We start from the raw sequence: 19,504 nt of genomic DNA on the forward strand, positions 1-19,504 counted from the left end.
TTAAAATTTTATTTTTGGAAACCTTCCCCTCCCCTCCCCTCCCCTCCAAACTCCCAAACATAGCCTTAGTGTTGGATTTAAAATAGGAGCATCATTAGAAGATGACGATAAATAAACTACACTGGATCCAACTTGTTCATTCTTAATAAAGAGTATACACATACTCAAACGAACCTTTATTCCATGACAGAATACATGCAACCCTACCTCCTTTCATGATATTAATTAAAATAAAATGAACCACATATTCCATATTTATTGAAAAGCAAGAGTATACGTAAACACACCACAAAAACTACCTTCACCATTCTACTAATAATCATTCTTTCTGGAACACAACAGGAAGTGCACCACCATCCAAGGCCAACAGAATCTTTCCATTCTCACGAATAACACCAACAGTCCCACAGTCAAACTTACAGCTAGGGCATACTTCTGTAGGACACCATTGAATGTTATAGATACCAACAGTTTGTGTTGGCACAACCCTAAAGAAGTTACCATATGATCCAGCTGTACTATCATCTCTTCCGGTGACAATTAGCCTCCTTCCACTCGTAGCGTCCTTCTTTCCCAATCTCCAGTCTGTTGATTGTGCACAACCTGAGGAAGTTTGGAATGTTACTCTCACGTCTCTATTAAACCTTAAGTCATCAAAATCGTGATGGGTGGCAAAAGGAATGAATTTCACAGCGACGCCTACTGCCGAAACAGTGTTGTCAAGACCAACTTGCCTAGGGCACAGCGCATTTCCGGTGATCAATGTAGAACCTCCTCCATTGCCCGTGATAGCAGGCCTAATGAAATATTCTTCATCGCCCTCAACGGGTTCGCCGCTTGTGTCCATCACAAACTGAGCTGTTGGTGTTGTTGCCATCAAAAGCCAGACATGAGCAAGGATGAATACGGTGAGGAATCTGGTTGACATTGTTGTTACTTGTCGTAAGTAATTATGGATTTAGTTGTTGTGTTTTGTAGTTGGTTGCAAGACAAGGTACTTATAGGAGAGGGATGTTTCCGTGAATGCATGGAATATTTGTAACTTGTATCTTTTGGGTTAAATACAAGCTATTAAGGATAAACACTTAATTTGTTTGTTTCTAGGGATCGGGCAAATTTTGTACTCATGGAAAAAATAAAAAGCAAAATGGTGAAATTTTCCTTGTTGCAATCGTCCAATGAAATATGTTTATGACAAAAAAAAACTATTGCCTTTTCAATTTCTACTCGTACTCTCTCTCCACTTTGGCCAAAATCATACAACATTTTATAATTTTAGTTGCATTTTCAATTCCATGTTATTATTATTATCGCTGTCATAAGAAGCAAGGAGGAAATAATAAATAATATATTTTTTGTTAAATATGTTTTGTTTCCTATAAAATACTAAATTTTGTTTTGGATCCCTATAAAAACAAATGATTTATTTCGGTGTTTCTACATTATGCATGTAGTTTTAGTCCCTACGGTTAAACTAATAAATATTTTTATTAATTATTTTGCAGACATGTTTAGAACATTTTAAAAAGTTTCTTGAAAAAAAAAAATTCAAAATTTAATTTCTAAGTCAAGATTTTCATTATTTATATAATTAATTTTTGAAATTTGAAAAATTCATATTTAATTCTTCTCATTTTAAAAAATTATAAAGATTGGTAAATAAATATTTTATAGTATTCTAAACATGTATAAAAAAACTATTTAAAAATTTAAAAATTAAAGGACAATTAAACAGTATTCAAAATTTTAGAAAATAGTAGGGATTAAAACTACATAAATAAAAATTTTAGAAGGATCATTCATTAAAGAAAATTTTTTAGAAACTAAAATTAAATATTGGCTTATTTATAGGGACGAAAAACATATTTAACCATATTTTTTTTTTGTTATGTACAATATTAAATTAAAAAATATGAAAAGAAAATAAATATACTCTCTAAAATTAATGTAACCTAACATGATTTATTTTAGTTGCAAATGAACTTTTTTAATGATAAATAAATAATTTTTAAGTCAAGGCAAATTTAGAATGGTGTGTCACGTTGACAAGGGTTTCTCACATATTTTTTGTGTAAGCAAGATTTTATTAAAACGGAGAACTAAATGTTCTCAATATCTGATTACACAGAAAATGGGAAAACCCCGCCAAAAAGAAATTACAAACCAATTAGATTTACGAAAGGAATAACAACGGATCCTTGTTAAACTCCGAAAAGCTACAAATGGGATGAGTAATTTCTCCAATAAAAGACCATTTACATATCAAAGATTTAATCTTCCATAACGTATTATTCACATCCCAACCTTCATTACGAAAACATATCCCATTCCTAGTAATCCAAAGAATCCACATTGTAGCTAACCACACAACACCTAATTTACCCACTTTCACTTTTTTCTTTTTACAAAAAGAATACCAATCCATGAAACACATTTTTCACTCTTCTTCCATGACCCTCCAAGGGTTTCTCACATATGTTGGTTTGATCGGTTTGGGGATCGGATTAAAAAGAGTAAGGTTAGGGAGTTTATTTTGTCTAAATCATTGATTTTTCATGGCAAACCAAAAAACAAAAGTTTTTGAGATCTAATATTCCCTTATCCATTCCTTGTGGGTAATTATTTACATGGGTGGAGATTTTGTCCAATTATGTTGAAAGTAGTGGTGGTTTATTGTTGATTTGGTGGTTCGAAAGGTAAATCTTTATTCTCTTTCTTTAGTCTTGATTTCTTAGGTGTTTATTTAGAGGGGAGGCTCCTAACAATTTGTGTTATATTGTTAATGTTTATTCCAAGTGTTCCCTAGCTAATTGATAAGAGAGTTATGCTGATTGATTTGTCTACTCATAGAGTGAGTTTAGTAAGTGTCAATTGGTGTGTTTTGAGTAATTTTAATTCTCTACGTTCTTCTGAAGAAAGGGCAAGAGTGGGACACTGTAACATCCCAAAATTTCTTATTTAATTAATTTAATTAAGTTTTAATTAATTAATTTGAATTAGCATTTTATTGGAATTATGTTGGGAGAAATAATAAAATGTAGTGTTGGGTCATTGGTGGAGTTAGTAATGTGGGGGTGTTAGTGTGAAGGAGCCCAATACTAAATTATGTTATGTTTTCATAAAACAAGAAAATAAGAGGAAATTGAGAAATATAGGAGGTAAATCTAAGAGGGAGAGAAGAGAACTCATGGGCAAAAGCTATTTTCGCAACTATTTGGTAGCCTTCACAAAATGGGTCATAACTTCCTGCTCGTAACTCCAAATCAGGTAATTCTCGAGGATTCGGATTCTACACGAAATTTCCTTCGATTTGATATATTAATTCGTGTCATGGAGGTTCTCGAAGAGGGAGATAAGTGAGTTTGAAGATTGGCGATTCTTGCTGAATTTGGAGAAAAAGGGCTTACGGGTTTGATGGAGAAGAAGGGGAAAAGTCCATATTCTTGGCTAAGGTAAGGGGGGACTCTTCCGATTAACCTCTATTATCGGGTTGTAGATGATAGGATTAAGATTTGTATGGTATTGACTCAATAGAGAAGTATGTTCTAGGTTGGGGTTTTGACATTCAGGCTCAAAATGATAAATTATGTGTAAATGCTTGTTGTGATGTTTGATTATGTTTGGATGTGTTGTTGAGGCATGAAATAACATGGAATGATTGTGAATTAATTATGTTTTTCGTGTATGGTCGAAATGATTCGATTTGGGTTGTGTTGGATGGAAATAAGTTGTTGTCAAAAGTGTTTTTTTTTGCTGTTACAGGTGATGTAACTGGTTACGGTCGGACTTGTAACCGGTTACGGCTGTGAGAAATGGGGTTTTTGGGCTGGTTACGAGTTCGTAACCGGGTACGGTGTTGTTCGTAACCGGTTACGGCTGAAACTGTTTTTGAAAATTATTTTCGTAACCCGTTACGCCTTTTCGTAACCCGTTACGGCTGAAGCTTTTTTTGAAAAATTGTTGTTCGTAACCCGTTACGCCTTTTCGTAATCCGTTACGCTGCAGCCTTTACGAAAAATATTTATTTTCAAAAATTTGTATCTTTTGAACCGTAAATCCGTTTTAGACGCCGTTTTGGACGTTGTTCCTTAAATTGAATGCTCTACCATATGAAATAAATAAAACAACAATAACTTGATTTTATTTTGAAAAGTATCGTTTTCTCCAAATGTGGTTTATTCTTGTTTTGCATAATTGATGAGGTGCAATGAATTGTTGGTTGCATAATTGAATATGTGCAATGATATGTGTTGTTATAATGTGATTGCTCCTGCTTGTTATGCAAATGGATGTTGTTCATGGTAAATATGGTTATCATGTGTTTTGATGAATGGTGACGTAAATGCTCTGTTGTTGTTGGGTTGATTTGTTGTACTTGATACACGATTGTGAGAGGTGCTATTGTTGTTGCACTGTGTGGTGGATGTTATATCTGTTATGATGTTGTGGTTGTAATTGGTGTTGTTATACATATATTGCTGATGTAAAATATGTATTCTATTTGGTTGGGAATAACATAACTGTGTGTGTGGCTATTGATTACTATATTGGTTGATGATTATGACATTGGTTGGTCTATGTGGATGATGAGCATGTTATGGTTGATACATGAATTTCATAATCATTATGTGGCTAATCCTTGACGATGGTGGATCAGTGATAGCTAATTCCCATTGTGTGGAATTAGTGAGTGGGTGTCGCTGTATCCTTGACGATGGTGGATCGGTGAGATGGGTTCGTCCCATGATTGGTACCACATGCATGTAGTTGCATTGCATTAGGTGTTTGGTTCATTATAACATGAATGGAAGTTGTCCAATGTTATAATGTTGTGTGTTTGATGTATGTGTGTATAGCCTGAATATATGTCGATGTTGGGTGAATATTATACTGTTGATGTTTTATCGTTTATGAACTGATAACATTGTTTAATTGCGAATGAGACTCACCCTTACTGTTGACTATTTTTCAGATTAAGGATTAGCGGCTTGTGCTGGGTGAGGATAACTCGTAGAGTTACTTCGTTTAGTTCGGTTGTGTCGGTGTCATGCTCTGGTCTTGTAACACTGGGGGACGGGTGTGTCTAGAGTCGGATGATAACTCTAGTTTTGGTTTTGTTGTTGAATAATGTTGGTTATGCCTTAAACATGGTAGATGATGATTTTGATTATTCAACTAATAAAGTATTCCGCTGTGTTTTAAACATGTTTGCAATTGTTTATGTTCCTCAGAACAGCATGACAGATGTTTTATTTTATATGAGATAATTGTAACGCTCTTAATTACATGTTTACTCTGAAAATATTATTTAATTTATCGGGGGTTTAGAAGGGTGTTACAGACACCATTCCAGTTCCTCTAAGAATGTGGATATCTTGGAGTTTTTTAACTTTATCTCTCAAATGGAGCTAATTAACTTACTTCTCTTAGAAAGAAAATTCATTGGTTTCAACCCAATGGTTGGGATGCTAGCAGACTAATTTTGGTTTCTAACGGGTGGTGGGATCATTAGGGTGAGGTGTCCCAGTGGGCCCTTAGTAGGGATATTTCACGTTATTGTCTTTTCATCCTTAAGTATGTCAATTAGGTGTGGTGTCCTAAGCCTTTTAGATTCAATAATCATTGGTTATCTCATGATAACTTTCTCGAACTAGTATACGCGACTTTGACTGGTTCTGAGATCCATGGTTGGCAAGATTTTAATTTGTTGGAGAAACTAAAAGATCTCAAATTGGGCCTAAAAGCTTAGAATAAATGGGTGTTTGGTAACCTTTATTCTCGTAGTGACAGTTTAAAAGAGGTGGCAGGTAATGTGGATTCTTTGGATGATCTTAGGACCTTATCTCTGGAGGAGATTGAGACTAGATCATGAGTAATCTTGAATTTGCAGTCCTTTTTGTTAGACGTTTGGCTTACGTATCTAGAGGGGGGGGGTGAATAGATACTTCAGAATTTATTCGTATTTTTCTTTAAAAATATGGCGAAAGCGTTTAGGGATCGACACGCGTCTATTCCGAACCGCTACGGGAAGGATCATATATGTTTTTAAACCACAAACTGATTATGATGTTAAGATGGAAATACTATTAGAGAATCAACAAGTTATGCTACAATAAATCGTTTAAGTGTTTAACTTGGATAAGCTTGTTTCCAATGACTTTGATTAATGAAAGAAGCAATATATCAAACACGTGGTGTATAATACTCAAATTGAGTTGTGGATCAATGTGTGGTGACTTGTGATGTGTTTGCAGAATTTTATCACACAAATTTAACACTTTGATTCGTTAATCAATTTGCGATTATAACCAGAAATGAGCACAACGTAATCGAAAAGATAAAAGCGATAAAGAACACGATATTTGTTCAGGCAGTTCGTCGATCGTCCTCGCTACGACTACATCTGCCCCCAATTCCAAACGGGAATTGGGATGTCTTTCATTATGATTGAAAAGAGTTTATACAAGAAGATAACAAAGCAATAATGATAAACCGAATATGTTGATTCTTTGTAGCTTCTTCCCCTTGATCTTGAGCCAGATCAAGTATCTTCCAAGAGCTTGTCATTGATTCCTTTTATGCAGTGTTGTGAATTGATTGAAACTTTGTTCTTCAACTTATACACTCAGCTGAATTATTGATTAAGCCTCTTGACAAAAACCTCCAAAATTCACCAATCTTGGAGGACAAAATCCGCAGATTTTCTTCACCAATAACCCCACAAATCTTCACCCACTAGGAACTTTCAATTCCTTTCCATGGACGTTATCAATCTTGATCACAAACCCTCACCATAAGAATTGTTATGTGTAATTATGTTGGAGTTGAGAAGAAGATAGAAGATGAGTAGACTTTATGTATCTTTCAGTTGTTGGTGTTGACTTCAATAATTAGCTGAAAATGATATATATAGGTGCTAGCACAGTTGGCTGAAGGCAGACACATAATTTGGTAAATTTTGGGGTGATAGGTCGACCTACTCGATTGCTTGGGTCGACCCAAATGGAACAGATTCAGAAGTTTGCTAGTTGTCTTTAGTTGCGTCGACCTGATGGGACTCTGGGTCGACCTAAAATCAGGTGACTTTGGTTCTTTTGATTTTCATCAGTTTTAGGTCGACCTAGGCAGTTGGTTGAGTCGACCTAAATGAAGCAGAAGTGAAACCTTTTTGCTTCCTTCAGTTTGCGTCGACCTAGAGACAGAATGGGTCGACCTAACTGGACCAATTTCTTCCACAAGATGGATGTAGTATTCTAGGTCAACCTAGGCAGTTGGTTGAGTCAACCTAAATGAAGCAGAAGTGAAACCTTTTAGCTTCCTTCAATTTGTGTCGACCTAGAGACAAAATGGGTCGACCTAACTGGACCAATTTCTTCCACAAGATGGATGTTGTATTCCAGGTCGACCTAGGCTTGTGTTGAGTCGACCTAAGATGTCCAAAAGTGCCAAAATCTTGCTTTTCCTTATATCATTCACTTGTAGCTTGATATTTGTTCAATGAAGATGTTTGCCATGAATCAAAAACTATTGATGAGTATATTCTTGCACTTACATACTCCCCCTTTTTGATGATGGCAAACATTGTTTGAATGATGTAATCTGATATAAGCTCCCTCGTACTTTAATGCGTAAGCTCCCCCGTACTCTCATACTCTCATACTCCCCCTTTGACAACATCAAAAATGAAACAAGGAGGGTAATATGAGAAAGAACACAGAATAATAATAATCAAGATAAAAAGAACATACTAGATTATAATGGCCAAAGTTAAAGTAGGTCACAATTACAAAACATCGATATAGTCAAGATAAAACAAACATAAGAAAGTGATATGATATGATATGATATGCAATGCTATGGACTAATGGAATGCAATGCTCTCCTAACGTCTTCCTCTCCCATTGTAGCGGCCACCTCTTCCTCTTTGAAATCGTTGAGGACGATCCTCTTCAACCTGCTCAAGTAGTTCAAGAACACTCCTATTGAGAATGTTGAAGTTTTGACTCAGGTTTGCATGACGATTGTTTGCCGTTTCCTCAAACATGTTTTGTCTTTCAGTGAGATTGGAAGCAAACGTTTCAAAGTCACTTTTATGCTCCTGAGCTAATCTCTGCAGATTCTCAAACTAAATTTGTTGCTCATTGTAGCGCTCTTGTTGGAGTTGTTGCATATTCTCAAACTGTAGTTGTTGCGCATCATAGCGTTGTTGTTGAAGAAGCTGCATATTTTCCAGCATGGTGATGATACTAGATTGATCAGGTTGTGGCGGAGCTGTATACCCCCAAGGGATTTCCTCTTCTTGAGGTGGTACATAGTGCCAATTTGAGTTGACATCTTGAGGAACATCTTTCATGACATGATCTACATCAATATTCATGTCTAATTCAGGTTCTTCTTCTTCATTTCCTCCTTGTGGACCTAATTCAGCAGGATCGTCATAGTTGTAGATGATCTTTTCGGTGCCCTTTTGAATTAGATAGTATGCTTTCTTCATTGGGTCCCAGTGGTACCCCATAAGAGTTAAGGTGGTTTGGGAGAATTCTTGAGGAGGTTTGATTCTCATGTATGTCAGCCCATCAACTATCATACTGAAGTGATTCACTATCTTCTGGATTATAGATCCATAGCATAAAGCAGTGGTTTTCTGCTTGACTTCATAGAATTTGTTGGCCAGAAAGTGTGGCTAGTGAACACGAGTCCTATTTTCCAGCAAATACATAAATATTATCTCATTCCTTTCAATCCTAGAGTATCCACCCGACCGTGGTCGAATGATACGAGAGATAATCCAATTTAGAAGTCTAGGATTTCTCTTGAGATTCCCTGCAGTTATGGTTTCATTTGGCTTGTCAAGAACTGTTAGGTCCTTGAGAATTGATCGCATGTAAGCCATATGATCATAATTTGCGGGAAAATCACCATCCGCTATACAAAACTCATCACCTCTCATGGTAAGACCAAAAATACTCACCCAAACTGGTTTATCAACAAAGTGTGAGCGCGAGCCCATCTTAAACCGAAAATTACATCCATCAACTGTCTGTAAACCGGCATAGAAAGCATGAACTACATCCTCATTATATGAGGTATCACATTCCAACAGTGGACCAATATTCTGATGTTGAACTAAACTAGTAATTTCTGGAATGTTCATACGGTCGGCTACCTTAGGGTTGTACACATACTGCTTAATAATCTTCCTTTTCAGATGATATTTCTCAAATTCAGCCCTACAATCTGGATGAACAAGGGCAAGAGCACTTACCGGTCGAGAGGCGGATCCGGATGCGACTTCTTTTCCTTTTCTTGACTTGGGAGGCATGATGTTGAGATGGATTGAATGAAGATGTTGAAGCAAATGATGTTGATTTAGAATTTGAGAGGTTTGATGCCAGAAGATTTTAGGTTTCTGTAGGAGAGATTAGGGTTGAGGGAGAGGATGATGTATTATGAATGATTGAATGAAGAATAAAAGTGCATGGGTCGGGTCGACCTAAAAGCCCAAATTTGGGAACTTAAGTCTCAGTGCGTTGACCCAAAGAGAAGTCTGCGTCGACCTAAGCGAAGCAGTAGCTGCATCTTTTAATTGACAGCAGAGTAGGTCGACCTAGAGATAGATTAGGTCGACGTAACTGGCAATTATTTTCTCCTTTTTAAAAAACAGCTTCAATAGGTCGACGTATAGGCAGTTTGGGTCGACTAAAAATGCATGGATTGCAACAAATACTCAAGAATTGACTATGTATGCTTAATCTATCAAATGCAATGTTAATTGTTGTGATTATTAAACTTGATACATTATGCTCATGATGAACAATTTATATGTGATTGAGAAATGATGAGAAGCACATAGGATGTCACTATAATCATGTTAATTGATTACATATTATAGAATCAATAATATTTTTGGAAGTGGACAACAAACATATTACCTATAACTCGGTGGGAGAACTGACTTTTTGAAATGTTGCGGATAGCAAGAGTCGCCACCGACTTTTATTTTATCCAATAGGAAAGGCAAAAAGAACAGGAAAGACCTTTGAAAGAGATTGAGTTCGGGGGGTAAGTTATACAAAGGGAAGGTTTGAGCACCATTTGTATCCATGGTTATCCATGGGCTCTTAATTGCTTAGCTCACTTTGTTTTCAAAAATGTTTGTAATGTGTGTTAGACGCTAGGCTTAAGGATCTAGAGGGGGGTGAATAGATGCCTTAGAATTTTTCGGATTTAACTCAAGTTTAGGCGAAAGCGTTTCAGGATTGACTCACGTCTATTCCGAACCACTACTGAAAGAATCGAATATGTGATTAAAGCACAAAATATTTAAGGATTAACGATGAAAAGACAGCTTAAGGATCAATCAGTTAAGCTAATGTAAATCGTTTAACTACTAGCTTGATTAACTTTGTTTGCAATGACTTGATAATAGTTGAAGCAATATATCAAACACTTGGTGATAATGTCCAAATTGATTATGATTCAAGGTGTGGTGACTTGTGGTGTTTATGCAGAATCTTATCACACAAGTTTAACACTTGAAGCTTTGATCAATTTGCAATTATGACCAGAAATAAGGGAAACGTAAACGAAAAGATAAAAGCAATAAGAACATGATATTTGTTCAGGAAGTTCGTCAATCGTCCTCGCTACGACTACATCTGCCCCCAATTCCAAAAGGGAATTGGGATGTCTTTCATTATGATTGAAAACAGTTTATACAAAGAAGATAACAAAGCGATAACGATAAACCGAATATGGTGATCCTTTGAATCATCTTCCCCTTGATCTTGAACCAGATCAAGTGTCTTCCAAGAGCTTCACTTTGATTCCCTTTTTGCAGTGTTTTGAATTGCTCGAACCTTTGTTCTTCAATCTTCACACTCAGCTGAATCTTTGATGAAGTCTCTTGATAAAACCCCCCAAAATTCACCAATCTTGGAGGACAAAATCCGCAGATTTTATTCACCAAAACCCCACAAATCTTCACCCACTAGGAATCTTCAATTCCGTTCCATGGACATTATCGATCTTGATCGCAAACTCTCAACGCAAAAATGATTGTGTGTAATTGTGTTGGAGTTGAGAAGAAGAACGAAGATGAGAAGCCTTTGTGTATCTTTCATTTGTTGGTGTTGAAAATGAATAATTAACATAAAAAGATATATATAGGTGCTGGTACGTTGATGCAGAGCAAACACACAATTTGGCAATTTTTGAGGAGATAGGTTGACCTACTTCATTGATTAGGTCGACCAAAGTGGAGAAGATTCAACCAATTTATTATTGTTGCCAGTTGGGTCGACCTGTTGGGGCTTTAGGTCGACCTAAGATTAGTTGAAACATGTTCTTGAGATTTTTCTTCAGTTTAGGTCGACCTAGGGGCGTGGGTGAGTCGACTTAACTAGGACAGGAGTGAATCTTCTTTGTTTGCTTTAGTTTGAGTCGACCTAATGATTATCTAGGTCGACCTAACTGATGCAAAACCATATGCTGAGTAACTGAAGCTTTACAGGCTGACCTAGGCATGTGGTAGGTCGACCTAAAGTGTCTTAGATAGCCAACAACTTGCTTTTCCTTGAGTCATTCACTTGTGCTTTTGTATTTGTTCACTTATGATCTTTGCCATGAATCGAAAACTCCTATGTGATTGTAGGCTTGTACTTACATACTCCCCCTTTTTGATGATGGCAAACATTTGGTTGAATGACGAAAGCTCCCCCGGACTTGTAAGCGTAAGCTCCCCCGTACTAAGCTCCCCCGTACTCTCAACTTATCTCCCCCTTTGACAACATCAAAAGATAGACAACAAAAGAGTAATAGAGGAAAATAACAGAATAATCTTAACAAAACAATATCTTACATAAACATAATAATAGAGAAGTAGAATATCCAAGCATATTTAAAATTACAAACCAAGCTTAAGTTCAAGTAATAAAGGAAGCAATAACATGATAGAAATGAAATGCAATGCAATGAAATGAGCTACTGAGATGCAATGCTCTCTAACGTCTGCCCCGTCTTCCTCTTCCTCTTTGGAAACCTTGAGGTCGATCCTCTTCAACTTGTTCCAGCAGGTCGAGGACGGATCTATTGAGAATGTTGAAGCTTTGACTCAGACTAGCATGCCGATTAGTTGCTGTTTCTTCAAAGCGGTTGTGTCGTTCAGTCATGTTTGAGGCAAAGGTCTCAAAATCGCTTTTGTGCTCTTGAGCCAAGCGATGAAGGTTTGCATACTGAAGTTGCTGTTCATTATAGCGATCTTGTTGAAGCAGTTGCATATTCTGAAACTGGAGCTGTTGTGCTTCAAAGTTTTGTTGTTGAAGAAGTTGCATGTTTTCTAGCATAGAAATGATGTTGGATTGTACCGGCTGAGGTGGAGATGTGTATCCCCAAGGGATTTCCTCCTCTTAAGGAGGAACATATTGCCAATTTGAATCCCCATCATGAGAAACATCTTCCATGGTGTGATCATCATCATTTGGCATGTCAAGATCATGTCCTTCCTCTTCATGACCTCCAAGGTGACCAAATTCTGGTTCCTTTTTGGATGAGATAGTAAGCTTGCCTATTTGGATCCCAGTGATAGCCCATGAGGGTCAAGGTTGTTTGAGAGAACTCTTGAGGATGTTTGATCCTAATGTAAGACATTCCATCAAGTTTCATACCAAAATGGTTCACAATTGTCTGAATGATCGATCCATAACATAGAGCAGTAGTTTTCTGCTTTACCTCATAGAACTTGGTGGCGAGAAAATTTTGCCAGTTCACACGCATTCTGTTTTGAAGCAGATACATTAACAGAATTTCATTTCGTTCAACTCTAGAGTATCCTCCCGCTCGTGGTCTAATAATTCTGGAGATGATCCAATTTAAAAGCCTAGGATCTCTCTTTAAGTGCCCTGCTGTAATTTTTTCATTTGGTTTGTCAATAACGAAAGGGTCTTTGAGGATTGATCTCATGTAGGCCAAGTGATCATAGTTAGCCGGAACACCACCGTCTTCTCAAAGTTCATCTCCCACAAGTGTAAGGCCAAAGATGCTGGCCCAAACCTTTTTGTTAACAAGGTGCGATTGAGATCCCATCTTAAACCTGTAGTAACAACCTTCCCCCTTTTGTAACCCAGTATAGAAAGCCTTAACAGTATTCTCACTGTATGGAGTGTCGCATTCCAATAGTGGATGAATATTTTGATGCTTAATCAGATTAGTAACTTCGGGTATATTCATACGGTCGGCTACCTTAGGGTTATAGACGTATTGCTTAATAATTTTCTGTTTCATCTGCCATTTTTCAAAGTTTTCTTTACAATCCGGATGAACGAGAGCAAGAGCACTTACCAGATGAGATGAAGAGCCGGATGCAATTTCCTTTCCTTTTCTGGACTTTGGAGCCATTGTTGAAGACGAATTGCGTGAAGGAGATGAGTTTTGGAGGAATTTGATCTTGGAGGATTAGGGTTAGCCGTAGAGAGAGTGTTTGAGATGGAGCAAGAATGAAAGTGCATGCATAAGTATGTAGAAGAGTGGGCCGGGTCGACCTAAAAACCCAATTTTTGACATTTATGACTCAGTAGGTCGACCTACTCTAAGTCTGTGTCGACCTAACAGAAGCATTGAAAAAATGATGCAGAATAGGTCGACCTAAAACAGGTCTAGGTCGATGTAACTGGTCATGTTTTTGTTATTTAAGAAAAAGGCTTCAGCAGGTCGACTCAAAAACATAGGAGGTCGACCAAAAATGCTTCAAATGCTTGAAATGCAATGGAGTGACTTATGAATGTAAGATATATGCTTGATCTATTATTGGCATGCCCAAACATGATATATTATGAGTAATGATGAGCAATAGACACATGTAAATGAGATATATGGAGAATCATATATGAAGTCACTATAAACATGTTAATTGATATCATATTATAGCATCAAGAATATTTTTGGAAGTGAACAACAAACATGTTACCATTTTCTCAACTTTCAGATATCTTGTCATCATGACGTAACATGAGGTATATTCCTCTTGTTAATGTGGCACGATCCTTGATTGATTGCGTACTACCTCCATACTAAGAGAAATGTTATCTTGAGCATAATCAAAGAATAGAGTTAAAATAATTAAATAAACAAAAAAAAGAGCATGTTTAGCTCAAATTAGAGATATCTAATATCCCTAATTCTCTTCGAATGTTGAAGAACGGCTCGGTTCTAAGAGGTTTGGTAAAGATATCAGCTAGTTGTTTCTTGCTCTCTACATGTTCAAATATGACTTCCCCTTTTTCTACATGATCTCTTAGGAAGTGATGCCTTATTTCGATATGCTTGGTTCGTGAGTGTAGAACAGGATTCTTGCTTAAGTTTATGGCGCTTGTGTTGTCGCACATAATAGGTATTCGATCAAGCTTAATGCCAAAATCAATAAGCTGCTGCTTGAGCCACAATATCTGAGCACAGCAGCTTCCTGCAGCTACATATTCTGCCTCAGCTGTAGATAATGCAACTGATACTTGTTTCTTGCTGTGCCAACTTATCAATGAATTTGAGAATAGATGACATGTCCCACTGGTACTCTTTTTGTCAGATTTGCATCCAGCAAAGTCGGAGTCGGAGAATCCCACCAAATAGCATTCATTTCCCTTAGGATACCATAGGCCATATGTAGTAGTTCCACAGAGATATCGTAGAATTCTTTTTACAGCTTTTAGATGTGATTTCTTTGGGCATGATTGGTATCTAGCGCACATGCATACGCTAAACATAATGTCCGGTCTTGAAGCTGTGAGATACAATAGTGAGCCTATCATACCTCGGTACAATTTCACATCAACTTCTTTACCTTTTTCATCCTTGTCTAGGTTGCTATTGGTTGCCATGGGTGTGTCAATCTCCTTTCCTTCACTCATTCCAAATATCTTAAGCAATTCCATGCAATACTTGGTTTGACTAACGAAGTTTCCTTGACTAAGTTGCTTGATTTGTAGACCAAGGAAGAAGTTCAATTCTCCCATGAGGCTCATCTCAAATTCACTCTGCATAAGCTTAGAAAATTCTTTGACAAGTTTTGCATTAGTCGATCCAAATATAATATCATCTACATAAACTTGAACCAAAAGTATATCTTTATCTTTTCTTTTAATGAAGAGGGTAGTGTCAACTTTACCCCTAAAGTATCCTTGACTAAGTAGAAATTTGCTTAAACGTTCATACCAAGCCCTAGGGGCTTGTTTAAGACCGTATAACGCATGTTTCAACTTATAAACATGTGTTGGATACTTGTAATTTTCAAAACCGGGTGGTTGAGCTACATAGACCTCTTCATTAATATAGCCATTTAGAAGGGCACTTTTAACATCCATTTGAAAGAGTTTAAAGTCTTTTGAGCAAGCATAAGCAAGTAAGAGAGGAATAGCCTCGAGACGTGCTACGGGAGCGTACGTCTCTTCATAATCAATACCTTCCTCTTGATTGTAGCCTTGAGCTACCAATCTAGCTTTGTTTCTAGTAATAAGTCCGTTTTCATCAAGTTTGTTACGAAAAAACCATCTAGTACCAATTACTTGATGTTCTCCCGGATGAGGGACAAGGTCCCAAACATCATTCCGTTTAAATTGGTTTAATTCTTCTTGCTTGGCCATTCGCCAATGCTCATCAAGTAATGCGTCCTTTGCGTTTTTCGGCTCAACTTATGAAACAAAAGCAAAATGATGACAAAAGTTACTTATCTTGGAGCGTGTTGTAACGCCCTTTGAGATGTCACTTATTATATTGTCGATTGGATGATCTTTTACGTTTGTCCAGGCCTTAGGAAGTTCTTCGTTGTTTGAGATGCTTTCTTTTTCAACATTATCATGATATTCATCTTTCTCTTCCTTAGCATCTTCCTTTGCAACAATTTCACTTTCATCTTCCTTTTCTTTGACAATGTCTTCAGTAGATGGGTCTGCACTATCAAAAGATATACCTTTCTCGACATATTTTGAGTAAGATTCATCAAAGGACACATGAACTGACTCTTCGACTATAAGTAGTCTTTTGTTGTAGATCCTATATGCTTTACTAGATTGAGAGTAACCAAGAAATATGCCTTCATCAGCTTTAGCATCGAATTTCCCAAGGTTATCCTTACCGTTGTTTAACACAAAACATTTGCAACAGAATACGTGGAGATGTGACACATTTGGTTTTCTACCATTTAATAATTCATATGGTGTTTTGTTTAGTATAGGACGTATTAGTATCCTATTCAAAACATAACATGCGGTGCTAATAGCATCAGCCCAAAAATATTTGGGTAGACTTCCCTCATTAAGCATTGTTCTTGCCGACTCCTCTAGAACACGATTTTTACGTTCAACTACTCTGTTTTGTTGCGGTGTTCTAGGAGCTGAAAAGTTATGTTCAATTCCATGTTTATCACAGTATTTTTCAAAAAGATAGTTTTCAAATTCTCCACCGTGATCACTACGGATTGCAACTATCTTAGTGTTCATTTTGTTTTGACATAACCTTGCAAATTGAGTAAAGGCTTGAAAAGTTTGATCCTTACTAGGTAGGAAGATTGTCCAACAAAATCTAGAGTAATCATCAACAATGACAAAACCATAGATGTTTCCACCTATGCTTTTAGTCCTTGAAGGGCCAAAGAGACCCATGTGAAGAAGTTCAAGAGGATGTGATGTTGAAACCACATTTTTTGATTTAAAAGAAGTTTTTGTTTGCTTCACCTTTTGACATGCATCACATAGATGATCCTTTGAAAACTTTATTTTTGGTAAACTGATTACTAAGTCTTTTGTGACAACCTTATTAAGTAAGTCAAAATTTATGTGGGCAAGGCGTCTATGCCAAAGCCATGAGTCTTCGCCTAGAGCAATGAGACACTTGGCACTTGACTTAGATACTTTGTCCAAATTCAGCATATAGATGTTGTTTACTCTTATGCCATTAAACATAATGTCTCTTTTCTTAGTATGTTCTATTGTGCAACCAGAATTTGTAAAGGTTACTTTGAAGTCTTTGTCGCACAATTGACTAATACTTAAGAGATTATGTTTAAGACCTTCTACTAGTAACTCATCAGTTATAGTTGTGGTAGAGGGGTTACCTACACTTCCTTTACCATGTATAGCCCCCCGATTGTTGTCTCCATAAGTGACATATCCCTTTTTCTTTGTGTGGAACTCAACAAAAAGTGATATGTCTCCCGTCATGTGTCTTGAACATCCGCTATCAAGGAACCACAACCTTTCGGCAATGTCAAGACACTTTTCCTGCAAAATTAATTTAGAGTGGAAGGTCCCCAATTTTCATTGGGTCCTTGGTAGTGAGTACATAAATTGTTGCACTTAGGCAACCATTGAAATACTCCTTTATGAACTAAAATCCTCCTAAATTTGCATTTTTCAATGGTATGACCCTTTTTGCAACAATAGTGACAAGTAATATGATGAAAATATGATGTTTTGCTAGTTGATTCTTTTGGTACAAAAGTGTATTTACTATATAAAGGAGTATACGATCTTTTGAACTTATTTGGATCAACCGCAAAAGTCACTTTTGGTTGTAGAGCCTTATCTAATTTGGCCTTTAGATCTCTTACTTCTTTTTGCAAAATATGACATGTATCACAGTACTTTTGATTCAAGATATGAAATTTTTTTCTTATTTGAGGCCAAAAGTTTGAAAGCTTCAGTTGCATCTCTATGTAGTTCTTCAAAAGCTAATTTTAATTGAGCATGAGATACCTTATTGTAGCAACCTGCCCTAAAAATTAGCTTTTAGAGTCGCCACCTATTCTACCAAGGCGAATAGGAAACCTCGTGCAGTTAAGAGATCGGGGTAAGATACTATATTCGGGTCGAGGGAAGGTGTTAGGCACCCTAAACCCTTTCCTAAGGTTCGCATTGTAGAGTCAAGGTTTGTGGCAAAAAGATAAAGAAAGATGACAAACAGGGTAAGATACTATATTCTGTCTTGAAAGTTTAAAAACATTTTTTGAGTAAAGCGAAGTTCTTTTTTTTTTGTAAGAAAGTGATATCAACTCAAGAGTTATAGTAGACCTTAAGGAGTCGGGATACCTTTTGTAACGGTATGCTTTCAAACTAACCATGCTTCAGTTAGGACTTTTAAGGGTTTTAACGTGGCCTGGTTCACGGTTTTAAGAAACAAAGGATAGTGGCTCAAAGTTTATTTGTACCCATTCCCATCTTCGTGATGTTCTCCATTCCTATGCTCAGTTAACTATGTGTTTGAGCTCCAAAAGACTTTGGGAATACTGATGTTCATGATGGTTTAAAAACCAAAGATTTATTTGCAAAGGCAGCCATCTTCCTTTCTTGTAATATTTTCCTTTTGTCGAAGGTATATAGTAACCTCTTTTCGACGTTGTTATCCCTAACTTTTGCCTGAACTATTCGTTTTAAAACTACAGTCAGTGGGATGCCCCAATTTTGCCTAAGTCTCCTTAATAGGTTTTGACTTAGCAGGCCTTTGCATTGCTTTCTCTTTTTCTTTGCGGATATTGACTGCCGGACTTAATGATGACGGGGGACCATCGGTGATTATGTTCAAAGGAACAACTTGGAATAATTAAGTTAATTGAGCAACTACCCTACCCCAGGTTATGTATGAAGGGTTTTATTTTATATGAAGGAAAACTCCTACTTCTTTAGGCTCAAAGGGGTTGACGAGGGATTAACATCCTTATATCTCCCTTATTTAGGATTTGAAAAAAATGCCTGTACATCGTCAACACGGTCTGTTCGAAAGCGTAATGTATGAAATTGTGGTATCGTTTTCATCATTCTCCCTCTAAAGGTGTACGACTTTAACAAGAGTTGAATATCACAAAGGAGAAAACCAAGTAAAAACATAGTTTTGAATATAGTGAGAACACTAGGAATAAATCAAGACAAACGTAAGCAATGCATTAGTGATTATTGTAAAGTACATAGCATATGTCGTAAGACTAATGTTTAAACAAACGAAAAGAAATTGCGAATGAAAACAAAACTAATGATCTACGAAATCCTCCTTCTAGCCACCTATGGCATTAGACTTGCGAGGATCTTCGAACTCAATGAGCCCTTCTTCAATCAAATCTTGGATCTTGTGCTTCAACGGCCCACAATCCTCTGTATCATGACCGGGACTATCTGAATGATAAGAGCACCCAGCATGATGCTTGTACCCGGGAGCGGGGTTAGCTGGAGCTGAGTACGGAGGTAGCAGAGTTACCAAGTTCTGACTGAGCAGACGTTGCAAAGCTTGAGACAATGGCATGTACAACGGGGTAAATGATCGTTTTGGCTTGGACTTCCAGGGGCGTTGGCCACCCTGTTGCTTTTGCTGATCCCTTTGTTGTGATACTGGGGTTTGATTACCCATGATTGCCCCTAGGCATGGCAACGGGGCGGGTCGGGGACGGTTTTTACCTCCCCCAAACCCAAACCCGAATCCCCAATCAATCCCCGTTACCCGCCCCAAACCCAAACGGGGATGGGGAATT

General features: G+C 37.1%; 1 protein-coding gene across 1 annotated transcript; it reads right to left on the reverse strand.

Annotated features, from left to right (window-relative positions):
* Window positions 1-319: 319 nt before the first annotated feature.
* LOC131617044 (kunitz type trypsin inhibitor 104-like) lies at window positions 320-933 on the reverse strand. The gene has a single exon (XM_058888430.1). The coding sequence runs from the start codon at window positions 926-928 to the stop codon at window positions 320-322; it is 609 nt and encodes a 202-aa protein (XP_058744413.1). The 5' UTR covers window positions 929-933.
* Window positions 934-19,504: the final 18,571 nt, after the last annotated feature.

This window comes from Vicia villosa, linkage group LG7, assembly GCF_029867415.1.
Source record: "Vicia villosa cultivar HV-30 ecotype Madison, WI linkage group LG7, Vvil1.0, whole genome shotgun sequence".
NCBI lineage: Eukaryota > Viridiplantae > Streptophyta > Magnoliopsida > Fabales > Fabaceae > Vicia > Vicia villosa.

Bases quoted from the DNA above. Each gene is read 5' to 3' on its own strand.
- LOC131617044 (XM_058888430.1), bottom strand. From the start codon at position 928: ATGTCAACCAGATTCCTCACCGTATTCATCCTTGCTCATGTCTGGCTT.